At 39.0% G+C, this 18,987-nt stretch overlaps 2 protein-coding genes across 2 annotated transcripts in view; one reads left to right on the forward strand and one right to left on the reverse strand.

Annotated features, from left to right (window-relative positions):
- The window catches only part of LOC134004516 (protein bicaudal D homolog 1-like), a 54,415-nt gene extending 49,128 nt beyond the window's left edge, over positions 1 to 5,287 (reverse strand). The window contains exon 1 of the mRNA XM_062443822.1: positions 5,069 to 5,287. Within this exon, the coding sequence (XP_062299806.1) occupies positions 5,069 to 5,287 (219 nt within the window). The remainder of the gene's footprint in view (positions 1 to 5,068) is intronic.
- A 3,397-nt stretch (positions 5,288 to 8,684) lies between these two features.
- On the forward strand, positions 8,685 to 17,264 carry strap (serine/threonine kinase receptor associated protein). The gene is made up of 9 exons (XM_062443921.1): positions 8,685 to 9,104; positions 9,504 to 9,639; positions 13,466 to 13,547; positions 13,658 to 13,730; positions 13,882 to 13,981; positions 14,080 to 14,217; positions 14,472 to 14,608; positions 14,770 to 14,919; positions 16,438 to 17,264. Exons 1-9 carry the CDS (start codon positions 8,993 to 8,995, stop codon positions 16,497 to 16,499), a joined length of 990 nt encoding a protein of 329 aa, XP_062299905.1. The 5' UTR covers positions 8,685 to 8,992; the 3' UTR covers positions 16,500 to 17,264.
- The last annotated feature ends 1,723 nt before the right edge of the window (positions 17,265 to 18,987 follow it).

Genomic DNA, 18,987 nt, shown 5'->3' on the forward strand with positions numbered 1-18,987 from the left:
TGACATGTAACTACATATTTGCCAAGGTGCATGTCAGCTACAGTGTAGCCTACAGCATAGTGTAGAAACCTACACACATAGCTGCAGATGGTATGATGTAACCCCTTAACACAGAAGTATAAATGAAGTTTAGGCAATAAGGAAGTCGCATCAGCTGTTGAAATTAGTGCCAGATTAATTCAAACATGGGTTTCAAAGAACAGGGTTTGCTTTTCTTACTGCAGGTAATGTTGATCCTTTACTGACGAGCATGTGAATAGACTGGTTTGTGTTGGTTCTTTCGTCTGTATCATTTATCAGAAATACTGAAAGCGCTGTATTAACCATTTCACTATTTAAGAAGCACATATTGGGGAATTTGTTTTAGCTTATGCAGATAATAAAGCTGCCTTATGCCCTCCTATCTAACACCATTCAGCATTCCTTCCAGTTCATTCTCTATGAGGGATGACATGAGAGATGAGAAAGCAGTAGAAAGCCTTTTAGGACAGTGACTCTGGAAACGAACGAACGGACCAATGTTTGGAAGCTAATCTTTAAAGGAATTTGTCTTTCTGAGAAACTAATGACCTAATTTAACGAGGTTTAGTCCTCTCACATCGGCGTGACTATTTTCTCCAAGCAGCATGCCTCGCGGCAAAGAGGATCAATAGCCGTCCAATGAACTGAAATGAGCTGAAATGAGAGGTATTGAGTTAGCAGGGCTGAAATGGAGACTAGATGAAGATGATGTGTGTATAGATGGATTCACACTGTGAGAGAGCTTATAGAGCGAGAAGATGAAGGGTGAGAATGGTTTAGGATGGAGGGAATCTTCTGAACATTACATCAGTAACAACTCACATTATAAGGAGACAAAAACAACAACAGCTTTATCTTAAGAGTTCAGTATGTAGGATTTAGTTGCATCTACCGGTGAGGTTACAGATTGCAACCAAGTGAATCCCCTCCTAATAGGGGAACCTGCAGTGTCCATGAAACTCACAAAAAATGTGGGGGGGGGGGGGGGGGGGGGGGGGGGGGGGGGGGTTTGGTTTGTCCGCTCAGGGCTTTTGTAGAAACGGACCCACTCCCTATGTAGATATAAAAGTAACGAAAATACAATGATTCTTATTTTCAGGTGATTATACACTAAGACTTATGAATATTATATTCCATATCTGCCAAGTACATCTGCTAGATGCTTCTAAATTCTACACACTGCACCTTTAAAGTCCAAATGTCATGTTATTTGTCTGTTACAGTATACATATCTGCTCTGTGAATCACACTTCCCGTGTTCTCCTCTGATGAAAAATCCTTATTTCTATTCAGATAATCAAATCTATAGATAGTCACACTGAGACTGATAGCATCCTGCTACACAGACTCTGAACAACAAACCACATTAGCTTTCCTGTTAATGTTCTTATTTAACTTACAAACATGAACTAACATCTCGTCCTGCAGCTTAGCTTGTTGAATAAGCCGTTGAAACATTCAGTCAGTTAGCAGCTAGATAGCCAATGAAGTGCTCAGCTGCAGCACATTAAACAGCATGTAGACACGTATGCAAATATCACCTCAGACCTGTTAGACGTTGGTGTGGCTCTTACTTCTCAACACCACTGCTAAGAACACACAGTCTGTTCGTGACTTGCAGCTACATCATGCCAGCTGCTGACACTAACATGCCCCTCCAACCGACTGAGACAAAAAGGGACACTCCTGAGAAAAGGTTACTTCCTCAAAGATCTTTTCTCTTCCTTTCAATAATGAAAAAATATTCACAATACATTAAAAAAACACTAAATGTGAGTACAGCTGGACAACCGGTTTTCTCAATCGGTGTCTTATTGTGAGTGATGAACACAGATTTTCTTGCTACAACTGAAGTGTTCTGTGGTTCATGTAACGCCAAGTTTGGACAAGGACAAATACATGGAATGAACGAGATAATCTCTGGTTCTGCTGCATCAATGTTTTAACTTGTTTAACTGTCTATCATGAGGCTGATAATGTTATATGACTTTAATGCTAAATCGGTGGATTACTCTATTAAATCAATAAACCAACTAAGGCTCCAACATTCAGCCATGGTGTAGAAAACCTTAATATAAACACAAAAAAGTACTTTTTTATTTCTTTTAAAGGAGCAGTGAGTATAATTGAGTGGGATCTAGCAGAACAGACTTGGCAGGAATCTTATATAATATTCACAAGTGTGTTTTAATTAGTGTAGAATCGGCTGAAAATAAGAATTGATGTGTTTTCGTTACTTTAGAATGAGCCTTTATATCTACAGGGAGCGGGTCCTCTTCCATGGAGGATACCATGTTTCTACGGTAGCCCAGAACAGACAAACCAAACACTGGCTCTAGAGAGGATCTTTCCAGTTTTTCTCAAGTTTCAGGGCCTCCGTAGGTTCTCGTGCATGGTTGGAATTGGAGGGGGGGGGGATGTATTCAACTGGTTGGAATGTGAAACCTCACCACTAGATCACTAGACCACTAGTCACTATAGAGGTAGAAATCTCAGAGACACATATTTCAAAAAGAAAATGATCTGCATGGCACGATACAACTAGAGGTAAGTGAGGTTACGTTGTGTTTGTAGTTGTAGTGAACCGACCTTAAACAATTACATTATGTCACTCACTGAACGCCCAGCTGCTCCAGCTGAGCTGCCAAGTGGCCGACAGTGCAACACTATGGTCGCACTGGGAAGCTTCCAAAAGTGAGTCTGTTCAAGCTTCAAACTCCCTGACTGGTATTTACTCCCACAGACCACTGGTGTCATTAACAAAGTGCCCTTGTCCATTGAAATAACTGTTAAAAATAACATACTGTTGACACGACATATTCATGAACTGCTACTGTTGTCTGCTGCCTAGTCTCAATGCCATTTACCCACACATGCATACACCCACACACACACACACACACACACACACACACACACACACACACACACACACACACGACCTTCAGGATGTAACTGCACAGTCAGCTTCCGAGTTCAACCCCAATCTGTATGACAGCCAACAAACGGGTGGATTAGTGTTGCCATACATTACCCTACATGCTGGAAAATTCTGTTCCCTGATGCATATCGATCAGAAAAATGAGTTGATCGCAGGTCAGTCTGGCACTGCTCATTACCTGACATTGATTATTGGAGTCAGTGAAGGTAAATCACCTCTTGAAGCCAGGGGTTGAAACAAAATATGAACACGGCCATCAGAAATTGTGCTATATATTTGGGATAGATAAATGTGAATGATCACATGTTGGAGGTTTGGAGGACTAGAAATCTTAATTTTAGTGTTAAAACAAGAGTCAAGAGTTTCCCTACTGTCCCTACTAGAGCTATAACAAGGTTAAATGATTTTCATATAATTTCCATATACCAGTCCTGTTTCTATTTAGAAATGTTCCTCTTCTCTGGGGTGAAGGCTTATTTTATGGTGAGATGACACAGAGATGACAGGGTTTAAGTCTAAGGCAAATTAATTTGGAAACAGACTTTGACACAACACTAATCTGTATTATTTACTAACCAAGCAGCCTGAATGGTTTCTTCAGACCTTCTAACACACACACATATCATATAAAATACCTTGAAGTCTTCTCTCTAGTAAAGCTGGAAACACAACACACTGTATGTTTGAAGACAGATCTCACCCTTGTGTGGCTTGACCACATTTTCACCCCACACTGATGTGCCAGGCCAAACTCATTACTGCCTTCTGTGGTAAATGAGGATGAAACATCCACTGTAATACAGTGGGTAATAAACAGTTGACTGTGTTTTTTTTTTTACCCCATCATCAGCCACAGGGGGCAGCAATGAGCCTATGAGTAGAAAATAGTGGACAGCAACTTCCCTAATTTTCAACGCTATCTCAAACTAGTCTCAAGAAAGTCAGACTAAGTATCTCACAATTATAACCGAATCAACTTACTGGGACTACTCACATCTTTATGAGTCAGTAAGTCATAAGGGAAGCCTCGTAGCTGTGACTTAAAACTTAAAGGGACACTCAATCTTTGTTAAAAGAAGTACTGCTCCACCTGTAGAAACAGTTGTGTGATGCTTCTAGGGGTTCGGAGAAGCTTTGTCAAGTCGGAGAAAATAACCCTGATGATGTAGGAAACCTCCGATACAAACTGGGGGCGTAGCAATTGACAGACATGAGTCATTACCAGGCAGAGAAGTAGGGCTGCAACTAATCGATTCATTATTCAGTCTATCAAATGTCAAAAAGTAATGATAAACAACATTTCCAATGATTTCCCAGAGCCAAAAATAATGTCTTAAAATATCTTGTTTTGTAGCTACAACAGTCCAAAGCATTAAAAAAACTCACTTTGCTTGAACAATCACTGACATGATCATCAACTGACTGACTTCATTATCAAAAACACTGCAGAAGATGTTTCTTTCAATCTAACCCATTTAAGCTATACAACAATCTACAAGCATACAATCAAACTGCATCATGGGAAATGAAGGACTATGCATTTTTGGAGACTAAAAGTCAGGATATCTCCACCTCTGCTGCTTTGATTTGAATCATTCTTTAATTAATCGGTTTCTCAAGTCCCTATAACTTTAAGGAAGTGCAGTACTAAATTAATGATGAGTCCCTTTAAAAATGTTAATTTAATCATTTAGGGTATTTTTCTGGCGGGAATGATCCTCCATACAAAGAGAAAAACTGACAAGTCATTGACTACAACAATCCTCTTTAGCCTACTGGTCACAATCAATGATATCTGGGCCTCTTTTGTTAGGTGTTCAGCAGGTGGAACTACAGGTAATAAGAAGAATTAGAGCATCCAGAGCCACGAGTAATCAAATGTAGTTGATTTACTCATATTAATAAAACATCAACTTGAATCTCTTGCAAATCTTTTTTTTTTCCTTAACTTGTAGCGCTGTTAGAGTGGAAGTGTAGTGTAATATCAGACTATTTGTGAAGCCTTATGAATTCTTCCTCCGAGGCGGAATGACTTGTAAAATGACTCATAACTAATAATCTAATGCTTCAGGCTACTTTTGCGAGTAATGAGCCATACGAGCCCACCTCCTGCAGCTGCTCCAGCTCCAGCTTCAGCGCCTCCTGCTCGGCCTCCAGGTCTGCATACTGCTGCTTCAGGCTCTGGTTTTCCTCCAGGACCACCAGCCCGCACTCCGCCGCTCGGATCTTCTCTCGGTTGGCCTCCGCCAGCTCCCGGTTCAGGCGCTCCACCTCGGCCCGGCACTGCTCCACCGAGTCCCCGTATCCTGCTCCACCGGCAGCCATCGCCCCTCTCTCCCTCCCTCTGCCCTCTCCTCCCTGCGTCGGATCGGCAGAGAGCCCCGTCGGAGGGGAGGGAAACAGCTGAGGTAGACAACAAACCCCCACCGTGTCCCCTCCGAGGACTCACACTGCTGCTTCAAACGGCATTTAAAAAAGAAGAAGAAACATCTTTTAATATCCACACAGCGCTGTCATCATCTCCACACAAAGTCATGTTGCGCCTGTGATGCTCGAAGTGATGCAGCCTCTCATCATCCTGCCCGCATCCTTCTCCCCTCCCTCTGTTTTTCTGCTTATTCACCGGCTTCAGGTCGCCATCTCTGCCTGCAGCCGTGAAGCAAGGCACACTCCCCGCTCTCTGTCATCCTGCTGCAGCCTCAGAGCTTTTGGATCCTCAGTGAGAGGAATAACGTTACAGCTCTGCCACACACGCACGCGCGAACGCACGCACGCGCGCACACACACACACACACACACACAGCACTGACGACAAGTTCCTCTGCTATTATATGCAACATTCTCCTACTTGGTGTAGGATAATAATCATTATCATAATAATAGTTTGACTAGGGGACATCAGAAGGATGCAAATATTTAAACAGTGGAGAAAATACAATATTTCTAAAAGGAATGAAACAGTGGTGCAGTTATTAAAAAGAGGACAATATGAGTTTCTATTCTGGTATCATTTGTGAGAAACTTTGGATAATATTTTTATATTTAATATTTTATTTCTTTAATATTATTAGACATAATGTCGATATGTTGGCCGATAATGTTATATGTACAGGATATATACATAAACACGTTTTTTTGTATTGATCCCTCAAATGTGGTAATCAAACACGTGATAATGGATATTGATATATTACAGTTTAATAATAAACTTTATTGCATAAAATGAAAGTAAACACCACTTGGAATTCAATTATTATAAATACCTATGATTAAAATAAACACAGAGAACAAAAAAGCATATATTAAACTTGAATAAAGAAAAAGGATCAAATCTACATAAAATGCTGCCTATATAACTTTAAATATTAAAAAAAATCCTATATCATTCAGGCTCTAATTTTATCACTTTCTATAGCAAGCTACCGTTCCTCCAGTGAGATGCTTTTTATTGTTGTGTTTGTATGGTATATTTACACTCATCCTCAGACCTTGTTGTTCTTATTTTAGTATTTTAGTATTTAGTATTTAGTTTTTCTTCTTATTTAGTATTTAGTATTTAGTATTTAATGTTTTAGTATATTGTTCTTTGATGTCTTTGTGTATTAAGCTGCTGGACCCTAAATTTCCCAAAGGGGATCAATAAAGTTTACATCTATCTATCTATCTATCTATCTATCTATCTATCTATCTATCTATCTATCTATCTATCTATCTATCTATCTATCTATCTATCTATCTATCTTATTAGGCCTATTTTACAACATTTACATCATATTTTACCCTATAAGAAAAAAACCGTTCACAGAGCATTTTGAGAGAGAATACAGAAGTTAAAACCTCCATCTACCAACAGTTGATGGTGTAAATCAGAGATGGTTTATCAGAGTATGTGCAGCAGGTATGAGTGTCCTGCAGGGGGCACTAACATACCTGTGCTGCGTGTATGCGCACGTGGAGCACGAGAAGAAGTCGGTGTTAAGCCTTCAAAATAAAAGCCAAAAGAGATTTGAACAGATTTGTTTTTTGCGTTGCATATTCACAGTTACAGCAAGAAGTGTCACATAGATAATGGAATATGCTATAATACGGTATTGTGCAAATGGCGTAGGTCACTTGGAAAAAAGAACTACTGAAAATAAAAAGAACTCTGTTTTGAATGATACTGCAGGTCTGTAGAACTGGAACTGTTCTTTTCTACTTTCTCTAAGACTTTTTTTTATTAGTTGCAATCTTACTAAAAGCATAATCTTGCAATACCTGAAGTAATAAACATGAGATTTATAAATAATGTATTACGAAATAAATAATTACATAAGTGATAAAAGAAAAAATAAATGATATAATTATAAAATTGTGAATTAATTCAATTAATTTGACTTTATTTTATCCTAATTTTTAAGATTTCTTTTTTTTTCAAAGTCTGCTTTATTTCATAATGTGAAATAATTTCACAAATTATACAAATTTCAAGACGAACAGTGCAGAGTGATTCATGTTGTTTAGCTCACTACTAAGCAAATATCAGAGACATAAGGCTGCCCTGTTTGCTTGTTTCGGAAATGTTATTCTGAAATCCAAAATGCTGGAATGAAACATGTTTGATGTCTGACTGCTGGCTGTAAAGTGAATTGCCCCTCAGGGATAATAAAGTTACGCTTGAACCCTTGAGCCTTGAAAAGACTTTAAAGGCCTACAAGCATGACTTGTGGCATTCCAATTCTGGTCTAATATACAATAAGTGTGAAGCGGAAACGTGAAGTCTCCAGTGCACAAACACTGAGAATGGCCTCTTCAGTGAAGTAGGAGACACCCTCTGTCCAGCTGTCAAACTTCAGAAATGAAATAAATTTGCATTTTCACAGATTCAGAAATATTTAAAGATAAAAGGAGTATATGCCAGTTTAAGGATTTTAAAGTGGCAATTATACTTTAAGGGTGGAAAAAACATATCAGACATACATTATTGTATTTATATGTATTGTGTTTTATGGGGTGGTCTGCACTAAAATGACACATTATACCTCCCTAAATGTTTTAAATGTTGTGTGTCGACATATTTTATTTTGTCATAGCACTTTAATTTGTAAAGGTGTACTTTTAATTAAAACAACCAGTTTGAGATTGATATTCCCTTGTCCTTTTTGAACTACACAAAAGAAAACCCCACCTTCATGTTGTTCAATATTAGTATTTCATGTATAATACCAATTTCAATTCAACAGTGCAATATATATATATATATATATATATATATATATATATAATATACTTTTTTTTCTCCTTCACTTATATGTGCATTAACAATATCATCTCTGGTACATTACCACTCAATACCAATATTACTGTTGTGCTGTAAATAATGTAAATAATGTAAATAATGTCACAATTTTGTATTTATTATATACTTACTATTATTGTTATTGTTTTTCGTACTTATTTATTGTTATTTATTCTTTCTTACTGATGCTCTTCTATTTTTACTGTCCACTTGCTGCTGTAATAATGCAATTTTCCCATTATTTGTAGACCAGTAATTTTACTTGTAACATTTCAAAGTAAAGCAGTGGTACTTTTACTTGTGTGGAATATTTCAGCACCTCTAACCATATGAATCCACTGAATGACGTTTTTTTTAATTGGAGTTGACGCTTTTATTCTGAAAACACATGTAGCGGAAGTGATACCCCAGGTCGTGTCTCGCCTATATGAGCTCAGCGGGAGTTGCTGCGTTGCACGTTGCTAGTTAGTTACAATGTTGTAGCTATTAGCACGCTAGCCATTCCTTCGCTGGGAGGAAGACCCGCCGTTTAGTTTGACAAACATCCAACAGAGTTCATTCTGACTCATTCACAACCAAAGCAGCCACACACTGCCTCTCAACTCACAACACTGTACTAAACACTAGCAGCCTCGTTGTGTTGTCTTTCTTTTAGCCTGCTAGCCTTGCCCAGCTAGCTAGCCGTTAGCGTTGTACCCGGCGTAACCGTCTCCTCCCTCTGTGTGAAGTACCTCCTACCCGGCTGGAGGACCATGGCAATGAGACAGACTCCGCTCACCTGCTCCGGGCACACCCGGCCTGTGGTAGACCTGGCCTTCAGTGGAATCACTCCCTACGGCTATTTCCTCATCAGCGCCTGCAAAGGTGAGTCACTGAGGGATATAGTGTTTATTAAAGAGATGATGAAAGGTGTTAACGGTTAACGTACAAGCTGTAACTTTACTTAGAGTCCTGTCTGCTTTGTGTCACATTTGTCCCTTGTTTCTGTTGGTTGTATTGTGACGCTAAGTGTTACCGGCTTTTTAATTACTGACATTGTTCTGTGTTTTAAATGTATCCCTCGGTGCTTGATTTACTTTGTCTATGGTAAGTCTTCAATGTGTCTCCCTGAAAACAGCTGAATCAGACCTCTTCAAAGTGAGGTAGTCTGAGGCACCTGTTGACTACAGTATCCACATGTTCTATCAAAGCTGTCATCAGCTGGCACACAGTGTGGACATGCTAGATTAGAATTTGAACCCTGTCTGCTTTCCTTTGTTTCAGATGGCAAGCCCATGTTGCGCCAGGGAGACACAGGGGACTGGATAGGAACGTTTCTGGGTCACAAAGGTGCTGTCTGGGGAGCCACTCTGAACACAGACGCCACCAAGGCTGCCACCGCTGCGGCTGACTTCACAGCGTGAGTGGATTGTCCAGTGTCGTCTTACATGTGTGTGTCTGGAAGCAAGATGTCTAATTATCCATTCATCCATGATACATCTCTCTCTACATGCATATAAAGACACATCTGTATGAACTGTTAGTGTTAGAAACACTTTCACGTAATGAGATCAATAATCAGATTCCTACCCAAGCCATTTAGAAAGCCTTTATTGTCATTGTACAAGAATATACAATGAGATTTGGAGTGCTACTTCTGAAACAAGTGCTCAGTACCGTAGTCACTAACAAACAAACCAATAGGACAGACAACATAAACAATCACACAAGGGGGAATAAATAGTTTTTTAAAATGATGTAAAACTAGATTTCTACTGGATATGCAGATTCAATGAATGTCAATGATTACAAAGTGATTAGTGGGTTATCTAGCTTGCCAGTTTGTCAGTATCACTTTTAACTGGGGTAGATCACCATGGTAACAGCTCCCCGCTCCAGACCAGAGCCAGTTAGAATCAGATAAACATGTGGAAACTGATCCATCAGCTCTGTGCAAGAATGGATCCTACAATAACCTGACATGATAAATACTGAGTTCACAATGAAGTGTCAACTAATAAACAGCAGTAGAGTTTTCTACATTAGTAGAATCACTTTTCCCACCATGGTAATCATGCCAAAGACTGATGAAACATTTTTATCGTCTGTGTTTAAAACAGGATGTCAAACAAACAGAGGGAGTGTAATTTAGCACACTTACAGGCTGAGCAGTTAGTGTATTTTCATATGAATTACCACAACTTATTTTATTAGAGACTGTCATCGTGTCTGTATAAGACTTCCTTTTCTGTAGACACATTGCAGCTTGTTCATCCATCTGATTAGAGCTGCAACTAACTGATCTCATCTGTAGTTGATAGTTGTTTGTTTTGTGTCAGTAAATGGTAAAAGACCAGAGCCCACAATGACATCATCAAATGTTTCATTCTGTCCACAATCCAAACATTCACTTTACTGTTAAACACGACTAAAATAACAAACTCTTCACATTTAAGAAGCTGGAATCACAGAATTTAGACATCTTTCTTTTTAAAAAATGACTCAAAATTATGAATCAATTATCAATATAGTTGATGATTAATTTAACAGTTGACTAATCAATTAATCAAAAGACTCCACTAATAATTGCTGCTCTACATCTGATAACTTTGAATACACGTCTGCCTTCCTCTTCATATAATATAATGTTAATGTTAAATTAACACCTTAAAAACCTGCATTGCAATTATTCACATTTTCAAAATGTATGATTTTTAGATGTTTATTATTATGATTATTATTATCATCGTCATCAGTTTCTTGCACACCCATTTTTAACTATAACTAGCGCCCATGCAGTCAAAGGTGAACATATTAACACTATGTAGTGTTTATATCAAAAGTCAGTATCTGTTTATTTATAGCTTCATAACCAGCTGCCACTGTGTGTGTGTGTGTGTGTGTGTGTGTGTGTGTGTGTGTGTGTGTGTGTGTGTGTGTGTGTGTGTGTGTGTGTGTGTGTGTGTGTGTGTGTGTGTGTGTGTGTGTGTGTGTGTGTGTGTGTGTGTGTGTGTGTGTGTGTGTGTGTGTGTGTGTGTGTGTGTGTGTGTATATATGTGCGCGCGTGCGCACATACACACACATACATGAATTAGATCAGATTAGAAAAACTTTATTAATCCTCTAGAGTGGAAACTCATTTGCCACCAAGCAGCTCATACATACAACAATACAATCAAGTAAATAAATGAATAAAACACATTTAACATTTTGTTTTCAAATAAAAGTAAATTGAAAAAGTTTGACTATAAACATATGTGTTTATAAATGAATAACTACTGGTTCATTCAAGTAAACCAGTCTTTAATTGAAAAGCCTTTTTCCCCACATGACACCCCCCAAAATAGACTGATTTATACACTGGTTTTTACAGTAATTAACTCTTTTGTTTTGTTCCACATTCAGTTTTAAAAAGTTTGTATCACACCAGCTGACGAACAATTCAACCTCTCTTTGTAGGCGAGGTCACTGCCTTGAGTAAGCAGACCCACAAGAGCAATGTCATCTGAGAACTTTTGAAGTAGACAAAATGCCTGACTGTGCCTTTAGTCAGCGGTATACAGTGTGAATAAAAAAGGAGATAAAACTGTGCCCTGTGGAGCTCCTGTATTGGTTAAAATGATGTCAGACTGATTATTATCAAGTTTGACATACTGAGGACGAGACAAGAAAATCCAAGCCGTAGTTGTGTTATGCAGTTTAGAATTCATTAATTTATTAACTAAAATATGTGGGTGAATAGTATTAAAAGAACTAGCTGTAGTTTCAAGGTGGCTGTAGATGTTATGCAGCATGTACAGTACAGTAATGCATCATCCACTCCCACACCCTTCCTATAGGTTAAATACACGGGATCTTGAAAAAGTGAGACCTGTCTACTCACGTGAGTAGACAGGTCTCATTATATGAGAAGTCAGGGCTATGGGTCTAAGATTAGAAACAGAGCTGCTCACATTGGATTTTTTTGGGAATAGGAACAATTCATGATGTCTTCCACAATAATGGGGTTTTAGATGAAGACAGAGACATAGAAAAAATAGAATGCAAGACTGAGGACAACTGATCAGCACAGAATTTCAGAGTGCGTGGATGAACACCATCTGGGCCTGGTGACTAGCTGGGATTAAGGCGCTTTAACTGCTGTCGGACATCATCCACACTGTAAACAATAGCTGGGCTACAGTCCTCAGGACTATTCTGTTCAAGAGATGAGCGGATGCTCTCATGAGAAGCAGAGAAATCAACTTCATCAAACCTGGCAAAGAATAGTTTAGACTTGTTTACATTTATTGCTAAACCAGGGACACTAAAATTATTGGTCCCATAGCCAGTAATTGTTTTCGTTCCTTTTCAAAGACCTTTAGTGTTCCTATTGGACATCTGAACTACAGATGACCTGTCAGGGAGCTGCTTACTGGCAGCTAGCAGTGACCTGTTGCAGATTCTGCCTGCTGGCAGCTATCGAAACGCCACAGGTTGTCACTCGGAAGTACTGAAATACCAGCAGTTGCCACAAAGTGAGCTGCCAGTGAGTCACACCAATGAGTGTAGATGACATGACTTGCGCAATTGACTACTCACTCCCGGGCCCTCCCTTGTCTCTCACACACACACACACACATACACACAGATGGCACAGCATTCAGGAGCAGTTTAGGGTTCAGTATCTTGCTCTTGGACATGCAGACTGGAGGAGCTGGAGATCCAACTGCTGATCTTCTGATTAGTAGAAGAGCCGCTCTACCTCCTGAGCCACAGCTACCTGCAAACATAGAGGAGGAAAACACATATGCATTTACACATAAATAATGGCCTCAATAAAGGAGTATGGATATCATGGCTGATTCAACAGGGGTGAATAAGTAGGCCTTGTGTCTAGGTGCAGCCACAACATTTGCATGTGCTTTTGTCATGTTATCTTTTTAATAACAATTTTCAATTAACACACTAAAAGCAACAATAAATATGATGCTGTGTCATAAAGCTGGGCCTCTGAGCTGTATTATTCTCTATGGTTTAATTAATGTGCATCGTCAGCAACACCTCGGCTTCTCACTAAGCATCACAGGACTGTAGCAGTTCACTACAGTGATACAGTGATAATAGGGTTAGGGTTTATATGTGGTTACTTTTTAAATCACTGAATATATTTTTGTTTCTAACATATGCACAGATTGATATTGTGACATGACTGAAGCTACATGAACTTAATGAATTAATGAAAAGACGACCTGTGTGCTTTTCAGAAAGGTGTGGGACGCAGTGAGTGGAGACGAGGTCCTCACACTGGCACACAAACACATCGTCAAGACGGTCACCTTCACTCAGGTCAGTGCTCTGTCTCAGTGTGGTTGAAGTGTTTTAAATGCTGTACATGTGCTGTGTGTGTGTGTGTGTGTGTACAAACATGATTTTATTGGGATGTTTCTGCCTCTCAGGACAGCAACTGTCTGCTTACCGGAGGAAATGACAAGCTGCTGCGCATCTATGACCTCAGCAACCCAGAAGCAGGTGAGAGGGTTAGATTTTGAAGGGTTACAACATGCTGCTTTAAATTCTGCTCTGGTTTGAACAACACTGCCCCCTGCTGGACACGGAGCTCATTTAAAATCACTCGCACGTGAACAACTGTAATTGATGTAATACGTGTGTGTGTGTATAGCACCGCAGGAGATCGCAGGTCACACCTCAGCCATCAAGAAAGCCCTGTGGTGCAACAACGACAAGCAGATCCTCTCTGCTGCCGATGACAAAACCATCCGGTCAGTGACACTGCTCCTCACGCTTTACTGCTCCTTCCCATCATCCTGTCTATGAAGTGTATTAATGTAGTAGCCTCTGCATGTGTGTGTGTGTGCAGGCTGTGGGACAGGACCTCCATGGAGGAGGTGAAGACGCTAGCATTCGACACGTCGGTGAGCAGCATGGAGTACGTGCCTGATGGAGAGATTCTAGTAATCACATACGGAAAGACGATCGGTTTCTACAACGCTCTGAGGTACACTGTAGGATGATACACCTATGCACTCATAATAATACAATGGGATTCTGTCTACACTATATTTTTAAGATCCACATAACTATATAAAACAGTTAAATCAAACGGCTGAGTCTGTAATCGACAGTTGAGTCATGCAGTAAAGCTGCTGTTTTCCCTGCTGAATGTCAATGGATCCACTGAATAGAGAAAGATGTTGCTGCTGTAGACACGTAGCTGCTCCACACTGACATTATCTTGTTCACATGTTCCAGCCTGGACCTGATCAAGACTGTAGAGGCTCCAGCTCCCATCAACTCAGCCTCCCTCCACCCAGAGAAGGACTTCTTTGTTGCTGGTGGAGAAGACTTCAAGCTCTACAAATTTGACTACGGCACCAAGGAGGAGCTGGGTGAGGAGCAGCCATGAACATTTTCTCCTCACTCTGGATCATTTTAGAGATGCTTTAATGATTAAAATAAAAATATATATATCAAGATTAAGATATGTAAAAGAGGATGTCCACATTTTTCCAACTTCATTTAATCCTGCTGCTGTCCTTCCTGTGTGTAGAGTCCTATAAGGGTCACTTTGGTCCCGTGCACTGTGTACGCTTCAGCCCAGACGGTGAGCTGTATGCCAGCGGCTCTGAGGACGGTACGCTGCGACTGTGGCAGACAGCGGTGGGGAAAACCTACGGCCTGTGGAAGTGTGTCCTTCCTGGTAACTGTCACACTCTGAGCTCTCATTTATGTAGTCAGTGCAAGTCACTTGATCAGGAAGATACTGATAGTGTAAAGTACGGTCGTCAAAAAACATTCTACTTTCATTCATTATTATTTTTAATATTCAAATATTTGAATTTTTAATGCTCAGATTGAATCTATTAACATTTGATGTACTTACACACAGGTTTATGTGTTGCCAATGCCACTGTCAACGTGGTTATTTTATGTTCTGTCCACTAGAGGGCATCTCAACATTACCAAGCAACATGCTAAAGCTTTCAGCTAGCTGCTTAGTAATAACTCAGCTTAGACACAAATGATTAATGTTGTTAACTTTAATGAACATTTGAATCTCAACACATTCCTCTCCTCATTGTTTCCTGTTTCAATGAACTGAGCAAAAAGCAGCGCTGCATAAACTGAAGATAGTTTACTGCATTAATAATGAGAACATTTAGAACTACATTAGTGACATGTGGTTTAATAGCTACGTACGTCAGCATTTCAAATATTCAATATTGATTATTTTTCATAAGTGATCAGGAGTGGATCTCTGTAGATGTGTCTGCTTCATTTTCTGAATGAGAGTCAAACTCAAAACTTTATTGTTCAGATGTGACAAAAGCATTTCATTGTCAGATGCAGGGAGGTCAAGACAAGAAGGATGAGATTTGCTAACGTTAGTCAACACATGTATATAAAATTACACATTCAAATAGTAATTTTAGTATTTCATTGGTTTTTTTTCTACAGTTTGAATTATATTCGATTACTGAAATTCATTCCAACAGCCCTAGTGTAAAGTAGCACAGTAATGTAAGTAGAGTGGTCAATCTGACGACACTGAACACAAATCAGAATCATCTGAGCAAACAGCATCATCAGTGCTTTAAATGCTGGAGTCACTTCCACAGAAGTCACTGAGAAAAGCTCCCACTTCTTCACAGGTTAGAGTATCAATATGTGATGTGTTCCTGGTGGCAGTGATTGATATTTCATTAAGCAGGTGTTAAAGGTGTATTCCACAGATTTAGTGTTGTACCTACATAAAATGGTGCAGTGCCCTTTTAACAATGAGGGACCACGAGATGTATACATTTTGTCAGCTGTTCATGTTCTGTTCATGTGATGTGTGTGTAGACTGTATGCACCTAGATGCAGATGTGTAAGTCTCAGTCTCTGTGTAGTATACATCTGAATGTTTCCTTTTAGAGTATATCAGTCATTTGAAGCTGTATTTTGGGGAGATGTTTGGTTAATTACCATCTTTCAAGTTATCATGTTTAACTTTGTTAGTTGTCTCATGGTTATCCCACCTTAACAACACCTTCTCCACCCAAATGGAAAAAATTGGGAGCAGTAATTGCAAACTTCCAGTCTTTAAACATCATCTGTGATGTGTTGACTAACGAGTGGATTTGTACAGCAGTGACATTGTGTCATATCTACAGTTAATCCCAGCATGATTCTTCTAATTCTTCCTCTCCTCTCTGTGTTTTGTGTGACTCCTCAGATGACCTGGGAACAGAGAACTCTGAGCAGCTGTACCCCTCCACCCCCGAGATCAAAGCCTGAGGACGGAGCGCTGCAGTATGGAAACTGAATGAGAAAAGAAAAAAAAGACCGAAGAAGTGACAGAGACGAGCGGAGGGGTGTTCCAGCGTCTTCTATCAGGCCCCAGCAAGGAGCAGAGTCCAGAGCATCTCCATCTCTCAGGAACTGATGTGGATATTACGACTGCCCCGTCTGTCATACAGCAACCATCTCACACACACACACACACACACACACACACACACACACACACACACACACACACACACAGATTTGTGCAGTCACATGGACAGTCTGGGCTGCTGAGTAAAGCAGTAGAGCTGTGGGTGTCTCTGGCTCATCGCTGCCTGCTTTCTCTCTGATCAGCCCCGTCCTGTAATGTCTGCTTCAACTTATTTTAATCTCCATTCACCCTTAAATCTCAACTCTAAACCACGCGATGCTAAGATCAGTTTTGGTTTCATAATTAATGTATTTAATGAGCTGGACCAATGCCTTTTTGTTTTCAGTTCAGATACAAGAATACTGGAGATAGTTGCACAGTTTGTGCTGGAGTTGAGGTGCTTTCATTTCTTCAGAAACATTGAGTATTCACAGCTGTTGTACCGGTTGAGTATAAAAAAAAGTTAAGTGTCAAAATAAAAAAGTAAATATTGTTTTGTGACAAGTGGAAAGGGAAGAAATGTTACTGGATTTTTTTCCATTTTGGTTTGTGTCTTTATTTGTGTCCAGTGATTTAAATAAACTAATGCATTACTGTTTGATTTCAGTTCTGCACAAAAAGCACACTGCTGTTGCCTTTTTTTCTTTTCTGTTTTCACCTGTCACATTCGGAGAAATGATATTGCAGATTGTAATGTGCAAACAAAAACAAGTTTTTTTTCTTTATTGTAGATTTTCAGCAAACGGATAACAACCAGGGTTAGGAAGGTTACTTTGGAAATGTAATAGCTTACAGATTACTAGTTACTCTATTTAAAATGTAACTAATGTAACTATTTCAATGACTTCATCAAAGTAATGTAACTTATTACATTTGTTACATACTTTTCTAATGTTCTTACCAATGTTTTCAGATGTTAGGGTAAGTGTTTCCATTAAGCACCAAAATCTAAGTTCAGCTGTTTTTCATGGATACTGACATGATTTATAAGAGAGATCATTTCTTATAAAGAAGATTTATCTCTCATTTGGAAATGTATTCATTAGTTCATGTAGATTTTGGAATATAAAATAAAGATATTTGATGAATAAAGTGGGTTTAATTGGTACTGTGACTCCATTTAAACCCATGTGTGCTCCAAATGAACCCACGTCATGATTTAGTTACTAAAGAATTAGAAACAGCAAATTCAATAAAAAAATAAGAAAAAAATCTTCCTGAGCAAAATCTCAAAGGTGTGACTTCAGATGTAACCTCCTTTGTAATCATCAACATTGTCTTCAGTAACTAACAGATTACACTTACATTTATTTTGTAATTAAATTACAAAACGCTGTTACATGGAAATAGTCACTCCCCATAACTGATAACAACATAATTCAATGATCAGTTACATATGTTTAGTGTCATATTATGAATATATAGAATAAATAAATAGAAATTACAAAACATGAATTTTGAGCCACTTCTATAGTCTCCATGTCCAATGAAATTCTATGAAGTAACAAAGTTCAGGAAATATGGGAAATTTATTGATAGATAGATAGATAGATAGATAGATAGATAGATAGATAGATAGATAGATAGATAGATAGATAGATAGATAGATAGATAGATAGATAGATAGATAGACATTTTTCAATACAATAAACATCTTCAGGAAAAGGGGGGCGGGGGGGGGGGGGGGGCAGGTAGCGTGGTCCTAATCACACACTGAGCTGCCCTCACCACCCACCTCATCCTTCCTGTTGTGTTCAGTGCAGCTGCCGTACCATACTGTGCAGCAGTAGGTCAGCAGGCTCCTGATGGTTGCATGATAAAAGTGTAGCAGCAGTTGTTGAGGTAAACACGGGACACGTATCGATAAGAAATGTACCAATGATAACCAATCAGTTGCAAAGATGAACAATGTATGATTTAATCTGTTTATTTACATGAACCATCTCCCACAGAACGAATTACACAATGAAACATATAGAATATTTGGTATAATCATTGCAGTTTCTACTTCTATTGAAAACAAACACCTTTATATCATTCCAAAATGTTGATGTCCAGAGACAACCTACAAACAAATGCTGCTGCTGCCTCTGGATCTGTTTTTACAACATGTGCATTTGTCATCAGTGTCAAGACGTTGAGTGACATTTCATTAATTATATCTGTTGAAACAGGCTTAGTTTACAGAAACAATTATTTGTATTTTATTGGAAAATATCTAATTTGGAGAAAAAAATCCTCACAACTAAACAGATTACTGAAAAGATTTCAGTCCAGTTTTCAAAATAAAATCTCTTATTATTGACAGTAATGTTACTGTTCAACTTGTGTGCTGAAAAACTGATT

Source organism: Scomber scombrus, chromosome 22 (genome assembly GCF_963691925.1).
Source record: "Scomber scombrus chromosome 22, fScoSco1.1, whole genome shotgun sequence".
In the NCBI taxonomy this organism is placed as follows: Eukaryota; Metazoa; Chordata; class Actinopteri; order Scombriformes; family Scombridae; genus Scomber; species Scomber scombrus.